The 25,126-nt window shown below is 51.7% G+C and overlaps 1 protein-coding gene across 1 annotated transcript in view; it reads right to left on the bottom strand.

The window, feature by feature from the left end:
* The window catches only part of Cacng4 (calcium voltage-gated channel auxiliary subunit gamma 4), a 61,317-nt gene extending 36,687 nt beyond the window's left edge, over positions 1-24,630 (bottom strand). Inside the window, exon 1 of the mRNA XM_057775113.1 lies at positions 24,228-24,630. Coding sequence (XP_057631096.1) covers positions 24,228-24,447 — 220 coding nt within the window. The 5' untranslated portion in view covers positions 24,448-24,630. The remainder of the gene's footprint in view (positions 1-24,227) is intronic.
* Positions 24,631-25,126: the final 496 nt, after the last annotated feature.

Consider the following 25,126-nt stretch of genomic DNA (forward strand, 5'->3'; position numbering starts at 1 on the left):
AGTTTCTGGCCATCACCTAGAGATGACTTTGATTTACAAGTATGTAGCTGGCATTTATCAGGTCGTATCATGGGCTCCTTATTTGGGGGATGACTGGGGGAAATTATTTCCTTTCTGGATGGGTTTTCATCAGGATGGGGGTACCATCGTGGGCTGGTGTCCTTAGCCATGTGACCAAGGGGCACTGATAGTCTAACAGAAGCTTCTTCTAAGGGTTTGAACCAATATAAAGGACCAACACACTGATTACACAGGAGCAAAGATGCCTGTCACAAGCAGGTATCCCACACTCCCTGGTCCAGCAGGTGACCAGGACAGAGGGCCACCTCTCCTGGGCTCTGGATGCTGAGAATGGGAATGGCAGCCCATTGCAGCAGAACAAGTGTTTCTAGATTGAAGATCTCAATTCATCTTCTCCTTTCTCCAGGCAGAACTACTGTGCTTCCCACCACTGGAAGAAACAGAAGGGCGTGGAAAATTATGACTTTTTTTTTTTTTTTTTTTTTTGGTGAATCCCACCCAAGACCAGGCTAGAGTCCCACAGGCCTTCAGGCTCCAGGATGTGGCGCTCTCCCTCTGAACCATCAAGCCCATGTTTCGTGAGATCTGTGTGCACAGGGAGTGGGGAGGGAGCTTCCATTTGCCGAGCGTCTAGCAACTGCCTGGGTTTGTGGTTGAGCTGATCTAATCCTCACAATAGCCCTTTAAGTCTGGTATTATCATCTTCCTTTTATAAATAGGGATACTCAGACTTAAAGAGAGCAAAAACAAATTCCCTGAGATCACGCTCCTAAATCAGGAACAAAGGCGGAATTCACAGTCAAGTTCACCTGCCTGGGAGTCACCCTTTATAAAGAAGCCCCTCCATCTGAGGCAAGCAAATCCTAAGGTGGCCCCAAGATATCTCCTGGAGGGTGGGTGGAATCTAGGAATATGCTAAAGCGATTATGTAATATAGATCGCTCGTGCAGGCTGGAGAGGAAGGAACTAGAGAGGTGTGTGCCCTCTGCTCCCAGCCTGGAAGCAAGCAAAGGGCCTCGCTTGTGAACTGTCAATGGGGTCACGGGGCAAGCCACCATGGTGGCTTCAAGGCCCCTGGATGATGGTTAGCAGGTCAGTAGGCCTCCAATGGACAACCACAAATGCTGTGTTTTCTGTCAGCAACCAGCAAGCTTGTGGATAGAAGAATCCACACTGCACGAAGGAGCGTATCCCATCTGTATCTTTGGGACACTTGAGCAGAGGGCTTAGGGGTATGTCCCCATTCCCAAGTCACAGAAACTGTCTTTGCTCTTTGAAGCCATTGAGATTGATGTGGTAGGAAGTCTTTTTTTCTTTTCTTTTTTTCTTTTTTTTTTTTTTTCTGGTCTTTCGAGACAGAGTTTCTCTGTAGTTTTGGAGCCTGTCTTGGAACTTGCTCTTGTAGACCAGGCTGGCCTCAAACTCACAGAGATCCACCTGTCTCTGCCTCCTGAGTGCTGGGATTAAAGGTGTATGCCACCACTGCCTGGCTTACTTTTTTTTTTTTTTTAATGAGTATATGTTTGACAGAAAAAGTCCATTTTGCCTTTGGGAGCTCAATCCAGACTTGAAAAGATTATGGCCCTAGAAAGAAATTTATGCCTCCTTTGGGAAACTGTTTCATCTAAAACTCAAGTTCCTACAACTGAAATGGGCCTACGGTTAAGACTTATATCGCCAGGCTGGTTGGAGGGGCCAATGAATAGATCATGCGTATGCATTCTGAGACTCCACAGTGAACTGTGTGTGCACGTGTCCACACTCATGTGTGTGCATGTTTGGACTCCACAGTAACTGTGTGTGCACACATGTCCATGTTCATGTGTGTGCATGCTTAGACTCCACAGTGAACTGTGTGTGAACGTGTCCACACTCATGTGTGTGCATGCTTAGACTCCACAGTGAACTGTGAGTGCACACGTGTCCACGCTCATGAGTGTACGGGTGCACTCATCTATACAGGCCAGAGCTCGACCCTGGGTATGGTTCTTCAGTTGCTGTCCACTTATTTCTTTTTTGAGACAGGATCTCTTACTGTCTTAGAACTTCTCAAGTAGGCTAGCTCGTGAACTGCGGGAGCCACAGACTCCACGTTGCCACTCCTGCAATGAGCTTGAGCCACTATGCCTGGCGTTCCTTTTTTTCTTTTTTAAGATGTATTCTGGGATTGAACTCAGGTCCTTGTGCATAGAAGGCAAGTACTTTAACTGACCGAACTATCCCCACAGCCCTTCCAAAGTGAGCTATCAACACACAGTGGCTAACAAAGTTGTGTGAATTTTAGTCTCTTGCGGAGTGATGCACAAAAGATTTTCAGGAGTTGACTGATTTTGGCAATCGTATGTGAGGCTGAATTCATCCCGACTTCCCTTCCTGGGGTTGCTATTACTAAGTACCACACATTGGGTGGGTAGCTTCAAACACCCGACTTCATTCTCTCTTGGACTGGGAAGCTTGAGGTGTGGACAGGGGCCAGGATCTCTGGCTCAGAGGGCAAACCTGCCTCGTCTTTTCTCTTCTTCCTGTGTCTCTCACAACCACCCCGGTTATTGATTCAGGCCACTTTGGCAGAGAATGACCTCAGCTTCACTTAATTACATGTGACTCTAAAGTCTCCCTCAGGTCCTGGAAGTTACGACTCTAATATGTCTTTGGGGGCGGGCACAGTACAGTCTACAGCTGCCCCCCATGCTACATATGATGTGGCTGAAAAACCTTTTGCAACCCCTGCTTCTCCTGCCATTCCTGACCCTTTCAGATGATATGGGTGGGATGCCTCTGCCGACAAATTTCTGGGACGTTCTGGCCCTTGATGGCTTCTGGAGAACAGTGGATGGCATGGGACATCCGGGATAAATGATTGATCAAGGCAAGGGGCGGGCGAGATACAGCAGGAGAGGGTGTGGGTGTGAGGGGCAGGGTTAGGGCTAGGGCAGGGTGCACCCTGAGTTCCCAGGTTAGTTTTCTAAGAAGAACAGCCTCGTACAGTCTGTACCACTAGACCAGGGCAGTCAAGCCGGCTTATCCTGCACGTGCTCACACTATGACACGCCATCCACTCCATCACCTATATTCCTGCATCTGGTCCATTTCCCAGAAGAGAAACAGAAGAAGTGCCATATTTTCTCCTTCATTCCCCTGTCCCGACTCAGATCTCTCTGTGCCCACTCTGGATTCTCCTCAGATGTTCCTGGCGATGTCCTGCCCTGGACCCTGCTCCTTCCTCCCAGTCTGCATCACACAGAGGCAGTGACCAGTTTCACCCAGCACCTCCTAGCCAGGAGGGCAGACACAGGCTTCTCGCAGAGAGGAGGACAGGACCTGTTAGCTCTGGCCTCTGCCTCTTTTCAGCCTGACTGCTGTGCTGTCTGCTCGGACACTGCTACATTCCCTAGGCAACCCAGGGCTTGTGCTCACACCTTCCAGAGACTCCCCGTTGCCCAGGGTTGCAGTTGCTGCTGAATGGCCATGGATGTCCAGAGCATCCTCCCTGCTTCCTCACCCCCCGTCTGCCCTGAATCCCCTTTTCCTGTTGCCCTGACGAGTTCATGGTTACCTTCTCAACCTGGCTCACATGGTGCCATCTACAGAACTTTTCACAACAGACAGCCTCCTTCTCCCTGTCTCATTACCGAAGCTCCTTGTGTGTGCATGGTCATGTGCATGTGTGTGTGTAACCCGGATGGGGGTGGTTGTCCCTCTCTCCACACTGGACGCTCACACTCTCTGAGGGACAGGCTAGCATTCTCTGTGTCACTGGAACTTTGTCATTAAGTGTCAGCTGAATGAACAGAGCACAAACCGTGTGAATGTATGGAGACAGGTGTCTCTGTGTGGCCATTCCTCCTGCCCGAGGAACTCTTGTACGCTCTCTAAAGCAAAGAGGCAGTACCACCTCCTCCGTGGAGCCTTTCCTGATTTCCCCCAGGCTGACAGAAGCCAAGGGTTCCAGCAGCTCCCCTCCCACGCGGGAGCCACCCAAGGGTAGGCCTCCTGCGAAGTGACTGGAAGGGGATCCTGCTGGTAGTCAGGTTAGACCACACCTGGGTGAGTTCAAGTCCAATTCTCTTCCTGTCGAGTTACCTTCGGAGGCTGGTAGACCCCACCTTCCATGGGGTTCGTGAGAATTCCAGGAAGCTACAGATCCTGATGCATGACCCTGTGGGAGGCCATGTCATCCTAAACAACCTTACATCCCAGAACTTGCCCATAAAGACCCCTTTCTCCCAGCTTCCAGGGCCACACAAGGCAGTTGAAAGTATGAACAAACGAACGAACGAATGAATGAATGAGTCCTCACGTTCCTGGAACTTAGCACAGCGCTGGCTACAGACACCTCCAACAAGCATGCGCTGGGTTTATCAGGTTCAAACAACAACAGCCAGAAACCCAAGAAACCCCAGAGCACCTGAGGGCTGGAGCAGGCCACCTGGGGGCCTTTGTCATCCCAGACTGCATTTTCTCGTGGGTAAGTTTTATCGAAGCTAATACAGAGAGCACAGTCCCCAGAGAAGAGTTAGACGAACAAACCGTCTACATCCGTGTAACTCCCACACTGGTAGAGACAGAACATGTTCACAGCCTGGCAGGCTCTCTCTATCTCTCCCCACCAACGCCCCCAAAAGAAGCCATTTTGCTGCCATCACCTTCGACAGTCTTGCCTGCTCTGGATTTGATCTGAATGGAAGCCTGCCTGCCGCATGGGCACACTGGTTTCCGCCTGACTTGTGCCAGTCAGCAGGCGAATGGCATGGCTGGGATTCAGGTGTAAAAGTGTGACTGCGGTGGCAGCCCCTGTGGGACCTCCTCCGGGGGTGTGTGGTGAATGTCATCTGCAAGAGGTGTTTCAGCAGAGCGTTCCCTGTATCGCTGTAAGCACCCCATCCTCAGAGCCGCCCCCAGTCTCACAGTGGCCTCCATCCATGTGGGCTGCATGACTCAGATCCGGACCCAGCATCATGCAGAGTTGTGTTTCCACAGCTCTACCTGCCTCCTCCGTGAAGCCTGCCACGCCAGCCTGGCCCACAGCCAGCATACCAGCCACTGAGATGGCCCTGCTGGGTGGTCCTGCTCTCTCACTACACTCAGCCTCTCCCGGTGGCCTCGACTGCTTGTACTGGGACCCCCCCCCCCCAATCTCCTAAGGTCATTTGGGATATTTCAGAGACAATACGATCCCCTCCTCTTCCTTATCCCGCAACAGGCACATGGCAGCTGTTAGCAGAGGATGGAGAAAGAGTTCAGACCAGGCTGTGGAGCCAGAGACCTGAGTGACAACACCCACAGTGTCCCGGGCAGTCACAGGGATAAGCCGGGCGTGCTGAGATGCCAAGCTGGGGTTTACCATGGAATGTCTGTGCCGCGGTCTCAGCAGGCTGTAGCCAGCACTGTTGCCGAGCAGCAGCTGGTATAGCTGAAGTGCACAGACCCTGGGTTCACTACCAGCAGGCTCTTCTGTTCCTCAGTTTCCCCATCTTTGGGAAGCAGTGGCAGTGCCTACCTCGGGAGGGATGCTGAGGATTAACCAGGTGAACGTAAACTAATGTGTATAAATCACTCGGGGCAGCTGGCGGCACACAGTGAGGGCCATTGCAGCTACTAGCTCTCCTGCCCACAAGCTACCTGATTACTTGGTAGTTAATTCAATAATTAATTAAACACCGTTAAATCCTAGCTGTTAGAAGGAGAAACGCGAAATAACATAAAGGGAAACGCACGGAAGGGGAGATAATAGACATTGTGCTGGGTCCGCAGAGAGCGCTTGGTAGTTGTTAAAAGATTTGTAATTTTGCTAAAGATAAAGGTGATCGGGAAGGGTGGGTGAACAAGTTGCTGTCGTGGCGGAGAAGGCACACACCCTCAGGACAGGAATGGGCTAACGTGGGCTTCTTCTTCCTTGGGTTGACTTCTAAAAGGGGAAGGGGTTGCCTGGAGGGGCCTGTACTCATCATCCCATCAGTGCTTGGCAGCAGCCCACATTTTACAATGGCATGTTGATTTTAAGCCAGAAATGGGCAAACAACCACACACATAACACACACACAGACACACACACACACACGATGCAACCACACATATATAGAATGTAACCATGTATAACCTATATCACAACTACATATAATCTGAAATGCAACTACCATATATTTTACACATATAGACACACAATACAACCACACATATAATATATACAATGTAACCACATATAACCTATATCACAACTATATATAATCTATAACTACCATATATTTTACATATATGTATGTGTGTGCATATATACATATAAATGCCCATGTGCGCGCACGTGCGCACACACACACACACACACACACACAAAATCCAGGTAAATTTCCTTTCTTCTTCTCCAGAGATCGGCAGACTCAGGAGAAATAACCACTTCCGAGAATCTGAAGGGCCTTGCAGGGCCAGAGACCAGTGCTTTGTTTTCAGGTTCCAGGAAAGAATGAAGAAGAAAGGAGTGACGTCACTGCCAGAGAGACGGCAATTTTGATCAGAATCAAGAATAACCTTCCCAGGTCAAGAGCGGCAAAGGAGAGCTGGAGAACCTGTGCTGGCATCCACGGCTTCTCCTGCTGGGTTCATTTACACCTTTGTCCTAAGAGACCCCGGCTAGCTGGACGCAGCCTGGTAACCCGGCCGTCAGGGAGCTGACACTTGTGCATCAAGTGGCGTTTAAAGGGCCAAGTGACTGTGAGACCAAGGGAAGGGTCACGTCACTAGCATGAAGAGGCCCTGTGGAAGCTGCTTTTCCTCCCATGGACCTCTCTATGCACAGATTTGTTCAAATGGAAATTTTCTTTCTTTCTTTCTTTCTTTCTTTCTTTCTTTCTTTCTTTCTTTCCTTCTTTCCTTCTTTCCTTCTTCCTTTATTTTTCTTTTGGAGAGAGAGCCCTTTACTGAAAGAGTGTGAGAAATTTTGGTGCAACGAAGCATTGTTTAAGCTTGTCACAGGGAAAGAACCCCAGGGGGGAAGCAACAGATCGAGGCTGCTTCTGTCTGATCATCACTAGAGTCAGTCTGGCCATCCCTAGGGAGATCTCAGGACCTTTGGGGCTCGCCATGAGGTACTCGGCTTTACAGATATGAGAGAAGTCCCCAAGAGCCCACATCTGCATTTCATTTTCTCAATTACTTTGAGTGCTTTTTATGGACAGAGCTACATCTCTAGGATGAAAAACCCAATGTATAAACTGCAGTGTACAGGAAATGAAAGAGTCGGTTATGGATGGCTCCCCAAAGCTTTGATCCAGGAATCAATTTGGTTATAAGTCAGGGGTGGCCAGTCGTGAAACCCTGGCCACAAGCCATGGGCGTGGTGCCTAGACGCATTTAAGAATAAAGAGGTGAAACACGCCTCTTTAGTGTGTTAGTGGAGAAGAAACACACACATCCATTCATCTCTCTGGAGCAGGGCCCAGTGGTTTATACCACCCCCTCCAACATAATAGAAAATTTGGGAACCATAGGAGATAAGATAAATCACTGGTTGCCGTGACTACCACATTAACATTTTGGTGAATTTCCTTTCAATATTTTTCCCAGCCTAATAAAGCAGCCATTGCCACAGTCCCATCTACTCTGCACCCAGATGATCTTTAAAGGGCCCACAACCGTGGGGTTTTCGCTAGCTCAATTCGTTATTTAATAGAATTTTCTCCGTGTTTAAGAACACTCCTAATCATGGTAGAGTTAAAATAATACTTTTTTTCTTAAATCCTGGAAATGCTTCAAGGACTTTAAAAAGGCTGTCTCGTACAGGAAGTGAATTAAATATGGCCGGCCAGGAAGGGAAGAAGAGAAATGATTAGAAATAAAAAGGAAAAGAGGAAAGACTGGGGTGGGGGTGCTGGAGAGATGGCTCAGAGGTTAAGAGCATTGGCTGCTCTTCCAGAGGTCCTGAGTTCAATTCCCAGCAACCATTTGGTGGCTCACAACCACCTGTAATGAGATCTGGTGCACTCTTCTAGTGTGTGAGCAGGACACTATACATAATAAATAATTAAAAGAAAAGAGAGAAGACAGGAAAGAGGGGGGAGAAACTGAGATTTACGGAAGGAGGACCTGGGATGGGGAGAGAGCTCAGTGGGTGAAGTATTTGTGATGCAAGTCCCAGGACCCAAAGCCTGATGTCTGGAGATGTGGTGTGTGTCTGTCATCTCGTTGCTGGGGAGTAAAGACAGGCAGATGCTCGCGGTTCTAAGACCAGCCAATCTTACTGAATTGGTAAGCTCTAGATTCAGTGAGGGACTCGGTCTCAAAGGACAAGGTGGAGCAAGACCAAGAGAGACACCTGGCATTGAACTCTAGTCTCTCTCTCTCCACACACAAACATACACGGGGGGAGGGCACATAAAAAGAAAAGAGCATCTCAGGGGTGGTCAGGTATGTAAGTGGTGGTGGCCATGTTGGCATGGTGGTTACCCAGGCAGAAAGGAACCTTTGGGACACGTCAAATGCCACCACTCATGGACAAAGGGGCTGACTAGCACGAGAAAAGGAGCCAGAAACTCCGAGGCCAGAGAGGCCCAGCCTCAGGGCCTCTGGCTACAGGCTGTAAGTGATCACCAGGGAGGAAGAAGTGAGGCCCCCTGAACGGTTAGGCCAGTGGGACATCTCGGCCACCAGGCATCTGGCCTGGACTCACGTTCAGGAATCTTTGGGCTCCTTGGACTCAAAAACAACAAAAGCCATTTTTTTTTTCATGCAAGAGGAGTCGGCCATCAGGAGGAATCAGAGCCCCCTTTGTATGACAAGCCAAACTGCTGAAGCGAGAAAACGTCCCGGGCGAGGGCTCAGATGCGAGCCGGGGACAGCATGCTCGCCTGGGGAACCCTTGCTGTCAATGTGCACTTGTTATCAGGGCTTTTCAGCGCGAGGTCCGGAAGCAGCACTGGGTAGCCCCACCCCACACCCACCGCATCTTAATGGCTGGGCTGTGCAGTCCCTGGATGGGAGCCTGGGTGTCCTGAGATGTCCTGAGGGAGTCTTGGGGGGGGGTTTCCTCTTTTTTTCCTTGCCCATGGTTTGGGGGTACGGATTAAGAGTGAGATGTGCAGAAGTCCTGAGGTATAAACATCGACAAGAATGCTTTCTTTCTTTTCTTTCTTTCTTTCTTTCTTTCTTTCTTTCTTTCTTTCTTTCTTTCTTTCTTCTTTTTTCTTGTCTTTTCTTTTTCTTTTCTTTTCTTTTTTTTTTTTGAGACAGAGTTTCTCTGTAGCTTTGGAGCCTGTCCTGGAACTAGCTCTTCTAGACCAGGCTGGCCTCAAACTCACAGAGATCCTCCTGCCTCTGCCTCCTGAGTGCTGGGATTAAAGGCGTGTGCCACCACCGCCTGGCTAGAATTCTGTGTCTGAGACCCATGCTCATTCTGGCTATCACATAGTATCTCCAGGTGCTGGGCATCCTGTGTAACAGCGAATGAGACGCAGATGGTTCACAGCCACAATTCTAGCCCCACGCCAAGTCCTTGCCTGTCCACCCTTCACTCCTGTCAGAAAATGAGCAAGGCAGGGGGTGCCACCAGCCCATTTTACAGACAAAGCAACTGAGTCCCAGAGAAGGTAGAGTGATTGGCTTAGGGTTCCCTCGCTAGGAGAAGGCAATCTGGATTCAAAACCTGACTTAGACCAGGTCTGGCTTTGCCTCCCTGCCCTGCCTGCTCTCTACGATGTAAATTACAGGAGTATTGTTTAGTTCAAGCCTGTCATAGGACATGCTTTTTTCACACCCCACCCTGTGAAATGTCTCTCTTGTTGTAGGTGGCTCTCCAGGATCAGAGGGAAAGTGTTTGGAGGCTTCCTGGACCCACAGTGCCTAGTCCAGAGCCAGGGACTCAGCAAGGTCCTGCAAACGCTCAGGAGTGGTGTTTCCCTTCGAGGCAGTCCCCGATCCTGATGGGAGGGGCATCCTGGCGGTCGCTCTTAGGAGATGCTAGAGATGTGACTTCTAGCTTTCTGTAGGCACCTCCATGACCCTCCTCCCCTCAGCACCAGCTTGGGGTCACTGTTGGCATCTGCAGGGTCCTCTCGTTCAGAGGTGGTTATGAAGCTGGTCAGTTGGCTCAGTAGAGCTTGCTATACGGGCATAAGGTTTGAGTTTGGATTCCCAGATCCCACCTAGGTGTCAGGCTGGTTGGGTATGGCTGTAATCGCAGCCTAGGATTGGGATCCCCAGAGGAGGCTGGTCTGATGAAGAGGCCACGCCTCGATGAGTGTGGACGAAGAGCAGCAACAATGACCACCAGGATCAAACTCTGGGCCTGCATATACCGTGTGCACGTGTGCACATATACTCTCCACTCCCCCACTGTCCGCAGGCAGTCTGTGAACTCTCCGAGTCCTGATCCCGCCCCCAGCTCTCCCAAGTGTGGAATTACAGATGTGTGACACTACCCTTGGTTTGCAGGGTGCTAGGGATCAAACCTAGGGCTTTGTGCACTTTACCAAATGAGCTGTATCTCTGACCCCTGGAATCTGGGTTTTCCTAGCAATCCTGCTGTCAAGTTTTCTAGTCGTTTCTGGCGTTCTTGCCCAAACTAGAAGTGCCAACCTTGCAGGATCCCAACCGCACCTTTGGAATTGCTGCTTTAACACCTACAGCAAACGCCTACGGCCAGGCCTCCCAGGCAGCTTCAGTTTAGAAGTGTGACCGCCACCGTGAGCCCAGAGCACTGGGGCTTACTGCACATCACCATGGAAAGCTGTTTCCATTCCTCCACATCTATAACCCCAGGCCATGGCTGTCTCAAACCCAGGAGCCGGGAGGACTTCAGCCAGATACATAGTGAAGTTGAGCTCTCCTTTCCCCACTCAGCCCTGAAAAATGGCTCTTCTGTGTACTTCCGGGGCTGAGGGTTCCTCCTGGTCTCCTACTTCTGGACCTGTCCCTGAACTGACACCCATCACACCTCCTTCAGTCTTTGGAATACACTCTTCTTTCTGGATATCCAACAGCTGCTGACCTCCCTCAGACCACTATCTTGGCTTCAACTCTTGTCATTTCAACTCAGGGACAGCCTAGGTGGCCGCCCAGCTTCATTCCATCTCTGCTCCACAGGAGGAGTGCACCCACAAAACCCACTACATGCTCAAGCTCGGCAGGTGGCACAGGGGCTAAAACTTTTAAAAAAATCTATCAAGCCGGGTGGTGGTGGCGCACGCCTTTAATCTCAGCATTCGGGAGGTGGAGGCAGGTGAATCTCTGTGAGTTCGAGGCCAGCCTGGTCTACAAGAGCTAGTTCCAGGACAGGAACCAAAAACTTCAGAGAAACCCTGTCTCGAAAAATGAAAAAAAAAAAATCTATCAATCTATGTATGTATATATTATGTTTCTATGTATGTATGTATGTATGTATCTATCTATCTATCTATCTATCTATCTATCTATCTATCTATCTATCTATCTATCTATCTATCATGTGTGTGTGTGCGCGCGCGCGTGCATGTGTGGTGCTGTGCATCCCATAGCACAATGATGGAGGTCAGAAGACAACTTGTAGGAGTCGAATCTTTTGTCTTCTCACCATGTGAGAATCTGATATTAAACTCAGGCTTGGCAGCAGGTGTCTTCACCCACCGAGTCATCTCACTGCCCCATGTACCAGTGACTCTTAATGTACCAGTCCAGCTCCTTTCCCAGACATCACCTTGTGGTGTTCCCAGCCTTCCGGGGTGCACCTTCAGCATAGTATGCCCTCCAATGAGACAGTGGCACCACATATGGGCAGAGCAGGGTTCCTTGGGTTCAATCCCATTTTGACCTTTGTGACCAGTCTATGACATGGGGACAGCCTACCATCCATACCCCCATTTCTCAGATGAGAAAACAGAGGCTCAGAGAAACAAAGGAATGTGCCCAAGCCGACTAGAGCGAGACTCCAACACAGGCCTGTCCGACTGCCTCCAACCTCTCCTCTTGTAAGCATCCGCAGGTTCACTTGAGACCCTGGGAAATACCAGAGCTGGACAGGGTTAGAGCTGGAGGCATCGGGGTTGAGCCTGGCTTTTTTACAAGTGGGTGCGTTCTCACTGGAGGGAGCTGGGGAGCAATGTGATCCGACTGGTTGCTTGGCAAGACCTTTGTGGCTGCACGCAGAGAGTGAGCAGAGGGCTAAGGACACCACCGGGCATCTAGGTGGAGGGGCAGAAGCAGCCTAAGTAGAGGAGAAATGGCTGGGAAAGGAGGTAGAAGCTGTGTTTTAGAAAGAGCGTGCGCGCGTGCGCACGCGCACACACACACGCGCGCACACACACACACACACACACACACAAACACGGCTCTACCCTGTCTTTGCAGTGGCCGGTGCCGTTCCGGGCACAAGGCAGAGCCCCTGAATTTTTGATGGAGGATGACAAGATGACGACAACCTGTGGGAGAGGGAAGGGAGACTCCTCCCGCTAGCAGACAGCTTTCCCCACACCTCATGTGTGAGGTGCTCACAAGCCTTTCCCTGTCAAGGTGTGTTGGGGGTAGGGGGCAAGCCCAGAGCGTTTCCAAGAAAAGGATTCTGAAGTCCTAGTTCCTGCTTCTGTGGGATCCTAGCCACCACTGCAGGCCTTCCCAAGTCTCTTCATGCTGCATGTTTGCACACCACTGGGGGAAGGGCAGGGTTAGAGAGAGAAGGAAGGGAAGCTAGAAAGAAGGGAAGCTGGAGGAGGGAAGGGAGGAGGAGGAGGAGGAGGAGGAGGAGGAGGAGGAGGAGGAGAAAGGCAGAGGGAGAAGAAAGGAGGGAGGGAGTATGGAGACTAGAATGGGTATCTGTGCAATCTGATGACTGAGCAAGTCAGGGAGACTCAAGAGGTCAGCGGACCAGCTGAAGAGTGTCCAGTGCACACTCTGCTGACCCTCTGCAATGGTCTCCACATCCCGGGACCCAGCCATTCTTTATCTATCCCCATCCCTGACACTGGGAATCACAGCAAAAACTCTGAGGTCTGAGCAGAGCTTGGCTCCAGGCAGGAGGGAGGAAGGATGCATTGAACCATCCTTAGCTTTAACCAAGCAGGAGGAAGGAAGCACTGGACCATCTTAGCTTTATCCCAGAGGGAGGAAGGATGCACTGGACCATCCTTAGCTTTACCCCAGCAGGAGGAAGGATGCACTGGACCATGCTAAGCTTTACCCCAGATGTTGCCCTTTGTTGTTGGATATCAGTGACTACTCAGCTTCTACCTCAGCTATCAATTTTGGGGCTCTGGACAGCCAGGTGGAGTTCTGTCTCCCAGAGTGATGACCAAGCATCGCTAGCATCCATGAGCCTCCTCCATCTCCACACCCTGGAGGCATGGAAGCTGCCCAGGTCATCTGCTCAGGTCAGCGGCAACATCTGGAAGAGCTATTTCTATTACGACAACTTCCAAACCACAGGAATGACAAAAATGGGAGAAAAAAAAAGTGATGACACGCTCCAAATGTCGACAAGGTGCCAGGAGCCGAAAAGGGATCTTTAAATGTTTTGTAGAATGACATTAAAACAATCCTAGGAGCTGATGTCACAATACCTTGTTTTATGCAGAAAGAACTGGTGTTCAGAGGGACTAGGTCATTTGTCTGGAGACACACAGCTGACAAGTGGTAAAGCTTAGATTTGAACCCAGATCTCTGTGACTTCTGTGCTATTGCTGCTTCTCTATGGACGGATGTGGGGAGAAAGAGTTAACTCTGATGAGCATTCAGATCTTGCTTCTGTCCCTGGCAGCCAGGAAGTAAAAGGCTGGGGGCAGGAAAGGCAGGCAGACTGGCCTTTTTTACTCATTCATTTCTCTCCTAGGCTTGATGTGGAACTCTGCTGGGTTAAGAAACTTCCTAGGCCCGGATGGGGAATCTTTGCCAACCAATTATCTTTAAGAGGTGGGACCAAGATAGGGTGTGGCTTTCTGCGACCCGAATTAAAATGGCAGCACTCAGCCTAGGTGCGCTCTCTCTGTGTGGTTCCCTCACAGCACAGCTGAGCTTGGACTTCTCATTCCTGTTTCGTGAGTTTTGCCCTTATAATAAATAAAAATACAATTGTTTTATCTTTTAGCTAGCCTGGTTATGTCCCGAATTGAGCTAACATATAGTCACACTAATAATAATAGTGGGTAATAGAGTGAATACTTGTTAGCTATTATTTATGAATAATTTACATTGGTATAGTTTTTGTATATTGAGACAAGTTAAAATTATATTTGTTATTTCTGTTTACAATATTTGTATACCTATGCAAAGTTGTTCTGTCAGATTGTATACATGCATGTTTCTACCTGTATATTGTATATTGATACAACTTTCAGGAAATATTTTCATATTGCATTAAATATTATTCTTACCTCTGATCAAGATACTTATACATTGTTTACATTTTGAGGTCATTGTCCTCATTTGCTGCACATTTGTTTACATATTATTTAATATTCTGACATGAAGTCTTAGTCTTTAAGTTATACAGGTATTAAATATTATATATTATAGGTCAATAGTTGTTCATGTTTGTTATACATATAGTCAGATTAATTAGGTTCTTTAGATACATAGAGATTGTATTCTGCATAGATAGGTAATCTTCAACCACTTCAAGGATCTGTAGAACATGGCATTTCAATAACTTAGGGTTCTGTTGACATGAGACATGATTGCTCCTGACAGCACCGATCTACTCCCGAGAGAATGTTGAGCACCGAAGACACTCCAATCCGAGTTTGTTTTCTTCTTGGCACGACTGGCCTTTGGGCAAGGAACCGCCCATGCCTCAACCACTGATAAAGTACATGGTATCTGGACTGGAAAAGCAGGACACAAGGAAAAGGACTGCCAAACCTTGCCAAGACAGGGTAAGATGGTTGTGAAAAATTTCCGGCCTCTGAAAATGGTCTGTCAGTTATGCTAGGCCTTAGCCAACGTTGGTTGTTTCAATATTGCAAATAAGACTTTGGGTGATTGCTCAGGTAGCCAATTGTCTCTATCATATACCACTCACTTTGGAAGCTGCTTGATTGCACTTCCTGCCTACTCAAGCAATATTATCTCCCTTCTCAGGCCTTCGATGGGGTTGAAGATTAGATAGTCATAGTTACTATCCTCTTATGGTTTGCCCAAGCCTATTTCCAATGCAAGATTTAGACTCTTTGGAATAGAATGTCTATTAAAACATTTACCATGTGTTCCTTGCTTAATATTGTTTATGTTGGTTGTAATTTTATACTTGTTATCTATTCCTATTGTATATAGTTTAGTATTGGGTTTGGATAGCTCTTAGACAAAAGGGGGAGGTGATGGGGAATCTTTGCCAACCAATTATCTTTAAGACCTGGGACCAAGATAGGGTGTGGCTTTCTGGGACCCAGATTAAAATGGCAGCACGCAGCCTAGGTGCGCTCTCTCTGTGTGCTTCCCTCGCAGCACAGCTAAGCTTGGACTTTTTGTTCCTGTTTCTTGAGTTTTCTCCTTATAATAAATACAAATATTGTTTTATCTTTTAGCTAGCCTGGTTATTTCCCGAATGTAGCTAACTTCTCCAAGACCCTTTGGTTCTTTTGCAGAGATGAGGAGGCAATGGAGAGGGTAGCAGGGATAAATGACGGGCAGCAGGTGTGGTGGTGTAATCCCAGCACCTGGGAGGCTGGGGAGGGAGGCTGCAAGAGCGCCTGGGCTATGCAGTGAGACCATCTGATGGAACCAAAACAGGCTGGGGATTGTAGCTCAGAGGTAGAGTGCTTGCCTAGCATGTGTGGGGCCCTGAATTCAAACCTCTGCATTGTCAAAAGGAAAATAAAAGCAAGATGAGCGTGATGGTCCACATCTGTAATCCTGGCACTTGGGAGGCAGACAGGAGGATTAGGAGTGCAAAGTCTGCCTTGGCTACAAGGTGAGTTCAGCCTGGACTACATGAGATCTTGTTTCAAATATCCAAAAATAAAACCCCCAAAACAATAAACAAATAAAATCTTGGGTTAGCACAGGGACCATGGCTTTAGTCTGCAGGTACCTTTACATCTGTATGCCCTGCCTTAGAGGATTGGGGGTTGGAGGTGTTGTGGCTGCAGTCCAGATACGAACCCATACACCTAAGAGGCCACCAGTGTCTGGGGGCAACTAGGTGAATGTCTGAAAACCCCAAGGAGGGGCTGACTGGTGGAGTCCTTGCGTCCATCTTGGTTCCATGTACTTAGCAACTTAGCAACACTGGGTATGGCTGAGAGTTCACTCTGCTGTGTCTGGAAGCCGAGAGAGAGAGAGAGAGAGAGAGAGAGAGAGAGAGAGAGAGAGAGAGAGAGAGACAGAGAGCGCTTGGGGAGGGGCAGCGCTGTCTATGAATCACACAGACCCTTGAGCTGCACTAAGAGGGTCTGATGTGTATGCTGGATTCTGTCACCTAAGTCCCTCCCCTCATCTTCCTAGTTAGACTCGCAGGGCTTATCCCTAGGGCCTCATGCAGGGAAGGGCCTGAGACAGATCTACCAAGCAGCCTTCTACAAATCATCTATCTGGGAATCCCTATTCTGAAAATGTGTGCTGGTTGCTCTCCCATTCAAAGCCCTACTATACCATTTCAGTGAGACCTGGTTTCAAAATATAAACAAACAAACAAAAAGATGGCTGTGGTAAAGACATTACTCAGTGGTAAAGCAGTGGCCAGTAAGTGTGGGGTACCATGGGGGGCTGTCCTCCTGGGAGAATGGAACCAATGTGTTCCTTTTTGAAGGTGTCTCAAAAGTGACTCCTGCACACATACCAAGAATGAGGCTGCGGTGGAGGGCAGGGGCCACCATGGCAGAAATGCCGCACTGAGACACCGAGCCCCGCAGCGGTGCACGTTCCCGTGGCTCTGCGTTTATGGCTGCTACCCTGATGCTTAAGCCATGGTGACTGCTTATTGCCCCAGTGGAAGCTGCGCTGGGGACAGACCCTAACGGGGTGACCTCTGCACTGATTGGAGCTCTGCCGTTAGTGACCCTCATCGCTGCCTTGTGACCTTGGGCGAGCCACTCTGCTTTGCTGGTCCTGAGTTCCCTTCGCCTGCGGTGTGTGAGGACCGAGCTTCGTCAGCAGTTAGAAGGCCGGCTGCAGCCTTGTGCTGGGGTGGCACAGGCAGGTGAGCCTTGCTATTAATAAAGGAAGGAGTTTGGGCACTTAGAGCAGATGCCAGGTCACCCCATTAATAGACCCGCCCCAGCCCTTGCTTGAGTTCCCTGTGTGTCTCTGGAGGTTAGAGAATGGAGTAGAGCTTCTGTCTGGAATCGGGCCTGCCTGCCTTCACCCCAGACTAAAGGATGCTTCGGCTAGACCAATGGGCCAATGGGACATGGTGACATCTGAAGGCACATGGAGTGGTCACAACATGAGGAGCTGTGCTCCTGGCTTCTAGTGGTTCAGGGATGGGATACAGTCAAAGACCCTACAGCGCAGGGCAGTGACAGAACGCCGAGGCTCAGAAACCCTACCTACTAGTGAGCCGCCGATGGCAACGAACCTTGGGCCTGGTTAGCTATCACAGGCTCCCGTGAGGCTCCATGGAACCTTCCAGCGCTACTGTCTATTATGAACATGGAGGTTCATGACGTCCAAAACCGGAGTGAGCCCTGGATCCGATTTCCTACAACTTCTTCCGTCTCCAGTTGTCCCCCTTTTGGACATGGCACCATCACCCAGCCGGCTGTACAGCATCAGTTCCGACCAGCAGCCTCGGCTTCTCTCATTCTCTGCTCCCCACCCATCCATCCTCCCCTTCACACCTCCTATCTCTGCAGCTGCCGTTTGGCCCCAGGACTCTAGGACTCTAGTGTGGCCACCCACCACAGGGTCCAGCTGGGCCTCCTAGTCTTCTGGAATCCTCCTCCTCCACATAAAGCCAGAGGATCTAAAAACACAAATTGTCTCAGTCAAGTATGTCTGTGGCAGTGCATACCTGTAATCCCAGCACCTGAGAGGCGGGAGCAGGAGGCTCAGGGTTCGAGGTCAACCTTGACTACATACAGAATTCTGGGCTTGGCCTCAGCTACATAGGACCTCGTCTCAGAAAAAATAACTTAAAAAAAAAAATCAGATACTGAAAACCAGTCTGACTAGCAGCAGCAATCCCCAGCAAAAGGAGGAGGGACCTCTCCCTGGGCCACCCTATCTGGACTGCCCTCAGCCCACCTTGTTGGTCCATCTTCATTCACATCAGGTTTGGTTCAGCTGTGACTGGGACTTGGTTGCAGCCTCCCCCAGGACACTTCTTTTCTGACTCCATCAGAGAACAAATTAGCAGAGAGCTGTCAGTTGTTCCGTCAGAATGTGTATCCTGCTCGCATCAAGGATCCAGGGCCTCCCAGGTCTGAGGACACCAGGTGTTTAGTGTGCTTGTGCCAAAAGAATGAACGAATGAACGAACGAACGAACGAACAAATGAATGAAGTGTGCCGACAGGCAGGCAGCTAATATCGCAGACAGGTGACTTAGTACAGCACAGCTGAGGTATTCAGAAGGAGCATAAAGCGCCTGTCCCCAACAGAAGCGCTCAGAGCTTCACCCAACCTGCAAGCTAAGCCTGATTCTGGGAGGTGAGAAGGTTCCAGATCAGCTAAATTGCGTGTGTCAGATCGGGAGACAGAGGCCAAGCAGTCTGTCCTCTCCACACTGAGCGACTCCAGCTTGGCTGTGTTGGTCTCTGTCTTCCACATTTCTGAGACCCTGGGTCCTAGGACCAGAGGTCCCTTCCCCACTCTGCCTTTCTGTGACCGCTTGCTTCCTGGAGGTCCTCAGAATCCGAGCTACCCGGGAGACTGACACAAGAGATGGATTGTGAACCTGTGGGTTGCATTGCTGAGCCTACCTGAAAGGGACACACAGCTTCTCCAGAGCCAGGTCTGTGGTGGGACCCTGAGAGCAACCCTCAGACCGGGGTCCACCAAGCTGTCTGGCTTTTCCTTACTAAGTCAGCTGGCTCCAATGAAAAGGAGCTGGCATTTCTTTCAAGAAGAGAGAAAAGAGGGGGCTTGGGCTGCAGCTCAGTTGCGTGAGTGTTTGTCCAGCATGCAGAAAGTCCTGGGTTTGATCCCCAGCACCTGCATAAACTGGGCATGGTAATGCATGCTCGTCTGCAATCCTGTCCCAGGAAGCAGAGGCAAGACGAGAAGGAGTTCAAAGTCATCTCAGTGTGCCGAGTTCAAGGCCAGCCTGAGCTACATGAGACCCTAGTGTGAGACAGAGAGAGGTAAGATGAGGACAGAGAGAAACACAAAAGACTGAGACCATCTGGTGTTACGAGCAAGTAGATATGAGAGGGGGACCCCCAAATGACTGGGGAGTGAGTGCCAGCTGCTGAGTGGGGGCAGGAAAGAAAAGCACTCTTGACATGGACTAGCTGCTGAGTGCCCCCAAGTTCCTATGGTGGTCCCCTAATCTTCAATGTGAACAGCAGGACATGCAGATGGGGCTGGGGGCATATTCAGAGAAGACCATAGCGGAGGATTCTCTTAGAGGGGATTGCACAGACAGCTTCCTCCTTCTGTTACATGAATGTTCACTCTAGGGCAAGCAGCCATCAACAGGCCCGAAAGAGCACCCCACCGGAAGCCCAGGAGCCAGCCTCTCTACCTTGGTCTTCCTGGGTTCCGGAACCACGGGAAGGAAATGCCTAAGGTTTAAATGGCCGTGCCTCTGATATTTTCAGCCAATCTCTTAGGTGAGCAGATATGGTAAAACAGCCCCTCAACTGCCCTTTCCCAAGCCTGAGTGGTTGACATACAAGATCCTATAACTGTTGGAAAATGGATGGCCTACATTGAAGCTGACGTGGGCTGGGAAAGGAAGCCCTGACACAGGAACTCCACCCACCATGAACCTCAACTTCTCCACCTCAAAAAGTCAGGAGAATTAATATTTACCTGAAAGTTTTGTTGGCAATTACACACACCTATGAATGTCTCCGGTAAGTAATGACAGCTATTAACACCAGGGGCCAGCGGACCAGAAGGTGGCACCTCAAAGTGGTAGCGATGGAGAGCCTGCTGCGGCCACTACCACCCATCACAGTCAGACTGGATGCGTTGCCTGTGGTTAGCGCAAGTTAAAGAAAAACAAACACAAAAGGCGATGTGTCCTGGTGCAGTGCAGGGCCTTGCAGCTGCCGTGGCAAAGCTACCGTTTGGGCGCAGGCTCTGAGTGGCCTGGTTCATCCCAGAGTGTGGCATGAAGACCCACTTCCCAGCTCACCTAGCATGAAAGAACTCAAGATGTACGAAGAGTACACACCCCTCCCACCTGTGGACAGGTGGACAGGGCTTAGGAGCCCCTGGAGCAGGCACCCTAGCTTGCCCCTCCCTTCTCTCACACAAGGCACAGTGCTAAGAAATACATTTTTAAAATCTGTGTGCCATTGTGGGAACAAAGCCTAGGGATACTAGTATGATTCTGGCCAGCTGATGGAGGTGGATGTGACCAGGGCAAAGGAGTTGTCTGTCCTAAGGTTCTAGAACCTTCTCTACACTTTCTCCTTCTAGTGCCCGGCACTGAGCTTGCACAAAGGAGGCATAAGAGCCACACCCCCAGTGTCAAGACTGTTTTGTTAAGCTTCTGACAGAGTCGTGAGTGTGCTGGAGGCGGCTTCATCTATGGGTGATGTGGTGGAGGGGGAGCACGGGAGGGAAGTGTGCTGTTCAGGCTCCACTTGGCTCCGATGCTAACACTGAGTCTCTTAGGGGTCTGGGCCTCAGCAGCCTGTGTGTACTTTGGGGTGCCTGATGGGTGTGGAGCCTTGGTAGATGGTTCTAGGCTTGCGCTTCTGGACCCAGGGTCTTCTCCCTCCACATCCAAAGAGTGCTCTGTCTTTGAGCAGGAAGTGATCTCCAGCTTCCACATCCCAACATGACAAGGGATGCCTGGGACAGAACTGACTTTGTTTCCCCTTTCCTCTGTCCCTGGCTTCAGAGATAGAGAGATGCATAGTGGGGTGAGGACAGGGTGGGGAGGGTAGAAGAGTGTCTATAGAACACAATGGAGGGAGGGAGGGAAGGATGGAGGGGGGGAGAGAGAGAGAGAGAGAGAGAGAGAGACAGAGACAGAGACAGAGACAGAGACAGAGAGAGGAGTGTGTTATGCAATTAATGCACTGGCTGTACATTCTCGCTTCCAAAGGCCTTCCTGCCAGCCACCGAACCTTTGAGCTGGGCTCCACTGAGTAGCCAAATACTTGGTTCTATTTTTAATGGCAATCAGAAGCTGCTGGGGGAAAGGGCAGGGTGACAGGGCAGGAAGAGCTTCGTAGTGATAGAGGCTCAAATCTGGCCTCGCTGCCTCCTGCCTGGGTGCCCCTGGGCAAGTCCCAGAACGGCTCTTTCTTGCCGGCACGTGTGGGTGAAGGCAGTACCTCACAAAGCTGTGTGAGCCTGCTGGGGAGTACCGTGCCCCGTGTCTTCTGACATTTGTCCAGTGGAAAGTCAGGTAGGTGGAGGAGATGCTATTTGGTGGTGGGGGGGGGGGGTTGGGGCAAGGTCAGCTCTGCTGAAGCTGGACATGGTGGTTGTCCCTCTCAGGGGTCTCTGTGGCCTCAGCACAGAGGGTTGAGCTCTCCAGGTCTGACACGCAGGAAATGGAATGGGCTGTTAGTGAGTTAGTTGCCAGCAAACCCACCACCTTCCCAGAGCTGCACTCAGCTATGGGTATTCGCTGTCCACTGCGGTAGTCCATTTCTGCCCAAAGGTTTCGTCTCTTCGTCTTCTCCACCTCTTAATTTAGATGTCATGCTTGTGTGTGTATGTGTGTGTGTTGCAGATGTCATGCTTGTAGGGGGGACTGTTGCTAGAAAACAGGAAGAAATAGTGTATTTTACCCACACGAACTAACACAGAAGTAGCAACCTCCCGAAATACTGCTCAGTGTCCCTAGGGAGTGGCCCAAGGTGAGCTGCACTGTCTTGGTCTCAGGCCCAGGCCACGTGCTGACTGGCATCACAGGAGGCATCAATAGCTCTGGGAGCTGTCAGCTTCCATGCTGTGTTCTTATGAGATAAGCTGGCAGTTCCCGCCCAGTTATGGATTTGAGCATTGGACAAGGAATCCTGAACTAACTCTGGATGGCGCTGGGTCTCAGGAGGCTGTTCTGGCCCTGGAGGTGCGGGGGGGGGGGGTAGACACAGCCTGCCTGTCCCTCAGAAACCCCTGAGCTTTGGGGACTAACAGAGGCAGCCCAGTTCTTCCCATGAAGTCCCCCAGATGGCTCTCTCTGCCAGGCGAGCCAGCTGCCCTGATCAGCTCCGGGCTCTCTTGATGAACAGTGAGTTCAAACGGCTCGAGGCAGCTGGCAAGACGCTAAGTGCAGCATCAATCCTAATTAGGATGAGGAATTAATACAGACGGCACTGGAGACACCATGCAGGCCAGGCTCGACAGCGTTCAAGTTTCCCTTGGGAAAGGGGAAGGTCCCAGCTCCATAGGCTTCTCGGGGGAGGGGGGGGGCCGGGCCTGACTCCCTATGCCACACTTGGCATGCAGGGGAGCCTGGGAGGTAGAACAGGGCCCTGCAGCCCTTGCTCTCTGTCTAACTCCGGTGCTGTGGCAGGTAGTGACGTGGGTACATTCTCCAGAAGAGGAGTAGGTGTTCATAATCTGAGCATCTGCATACCCAAAATGATGGTTTTCAGAAGAAAAGAGGGGGGTGTCATCGCGGGCCCACTGGCTCCTCTGTGAGGCAGGCGTGTTTTCCCCCATAACTATTAATCTCACACTTCTGTCATCGACAGACTGCTCAGAGCCCTGGCATGAAGCTCCAAAGTGCAGAAGCAGCCCTGATCTGGAGTCGGTGTTGGGGGACAAAGGTGGATAGGAGTCCGGGGTCTGGCAGGGACAGCGGGGGCGACACGGAGCAGACACGACTTCACAAAGCCTCCTTTCAGATGGCTCCAACTGCAGCCAGGAAGGGCCCTTTTTCTAAGAGCGGGTCCCCAACCTCCCCTCACATCCCACCACACTTAGCGGAAGGGGTCGTAGCTGCAGTCAGAAGATGGAAGAATTTCCTCAAACACCCAGGGGCGGAGTGAACACAGACAAAAGGTGACGGGAAAGAAAGAGGAAACACTATCCAAGGATTTTTTTAAAAAAAAATTAAAGCAATGATTGCCAACTCCCGTTCCGTACCAAATCTCAGAGCCAAGACCAAGCAGTGGTTCAGACAACAACCTGGCAGAACCAGACCGCCCCTCTGTAGACACCTGTTAGTTTGAGTTTCACAGTTGGGTATGAGGGCGCCAGGAGGGCTAAGAAGTCGAGTGCATTTCGGGCGTCGGAGGCATCTGGTCGGCGCTCCTGAAAGCTGTTACCACAGTCCAGGGAACCCGATCGCGACCTCTAGATGCATTTCAACCTCAGCACACCTCTCAGGCCTCTTAATGCGAGGGGGTCGCAGAGCCCCGCCCTGCCCTGACAGAGCGACCACGCCCCTCCCAGCCCACTATCGGTCCGCGGACGGCCCCACTCCCCAGCGTGGTTCCTAAAGAGGTCTCTTGCAGCCTTCCTGCTGAGGGGCTATGATCCAGGGCTCGCTGCTTCAGTTATAGGAGACGCGGTGTGGTTCCCCTCTTGTCCCCCATCGCGCATGGAGGAGTGAGTCTGTGGCCTCTTGGAATGTGAGAAGGGCGTCCGGCTGGAGCTACCTGGCTCCCCCAGACCCGCTTGGGGGCCCAACCGGTACCCCATCCTCACTCCCTCAGTTGGGGGCTTGGAGTGACACCTAGATGCCCCGGTGCTCCCCGCCCCCGACCGGCCCCGCCCCAGGATGGCCAGTTCCCATAGCAATCGCACAGACACCGGTTGCCAAGCAACCCCTCCCCCTCCTCCCGCGTCCGCTCCCCCACAACCCTAGACTCCTCCCGCCCCCACGCCAGCCTCCACCTCCCCCAGGGGCGCCGGCGAGGCCCCTGGGGATCGCTCCGCTCTCGGGTTGCGCGCGTGTGCGTGAGTTTCTGTGTGTTTCATTGTGTCTGTGCGCGAGGGGGTGTGCGCGTGCGATCGGAGAGTTTGTCGGATCACTGTGTTGGGGAAGGTCCCCAGCCTGGAGGGACCCGAGGCTATTGCACCCATATCCGCTCCGGGACCCACCCTCCCGGCTTCAGGTTCTTTGTGTCTCGCGTGGAGCCAGCGCCGCGCCCACCCCTCCCCCGGCCCGCTCCCCAGGGCAGTGTTTGCGTGTGCATGTGTGCGTGTATGTGCGTGCGCTGGGGGCAGGGGTCGTACCTTCGATGCAACACACCCGCCACAGTCCCGAGTGGGTGAGGTCGCCGCGGGCGCGGCGGGGCGGGGGTCCATCGTCCATAGTCAGGTTGGTGCCGTTGCAGATGTGAGCGCTGGAGTACAGCCAGTAGTCGGTGCCGATGGCGATGGCCATGAGCGAGAAGGCAGCGAAGGCTCCGGCCGTGGTCAGCAGCATCTGCAGCCCGCGGTCGCATCGCACCATGGTGGGCGCCTCATAGTCCGCCGCCCGCCGGCCCGGCCCGCCGCGCCCGCCCGCCCTCCTCCCTCGGCGCGCAGCTCCGGGGGCGCCAGGGGCTGGGGGGCCGAGGGCCGGGGGGCGGCGCCGCGCTGCGCGCTCCGACCCCGCGCCCCGGGCGTGCCTGCGCTCGGGTTGCGCGGGGCTCAAACTCCGAGGCGCGGTGGCGAGTGAGGGCTGCGCGGGCTACGCGGGCCGCCGGGCGGGCTGGCGGCGGCCGGGGGCTCCTCCCTCTCGGCCCGCCCTCCCCTCCGCGCTCGACCGGCGCCCTCCGCGCCTCCACCCACCGCCCGCCGCGCTCTCTCGGCGCCGCCCCTCCGCCTCGGGCCCCGCGCTCGCACTCCCCCGGCCGGGATTTCCCCTCCCCCCATTCTTCTCCCCGCGCTCACGCGCGCTCACTTTCTCTCCCAAGCTTCATTCACATTATTAGAGCGAAGGAAGCAGAGGGAAAGGTTGGTTCCCTGGAAGGACCCTGGGGAAGCCGCGTCTCCGTTCACCCCTTTACCCAACCTCGGGGATTCTGCAATCTGTGGAATTGGGGAGTGTGTTCCCTTTCCTCCTTCCCCAAAGTCATGTATCTGTAGCTGGCTGTGGAGGACTAGGCAAGGATGTAGAGTGAGACTCATGTCAGGGTTCCAAAAGCCCC

Source organism: Chionomys nivalis, chromosome 7 (genome assembly GCF_950005125.1).
Source record: "Chionomys nivalis chromosome 7, mChiNiv1.1, whole genome shotgun sequence".
NCBI classification, from domain to species: Eukaryota; Metazoa; Chordata; class Mammalia; order Rodentia; family Cricetidae; genus Chionomys; species Chionomys nivalis.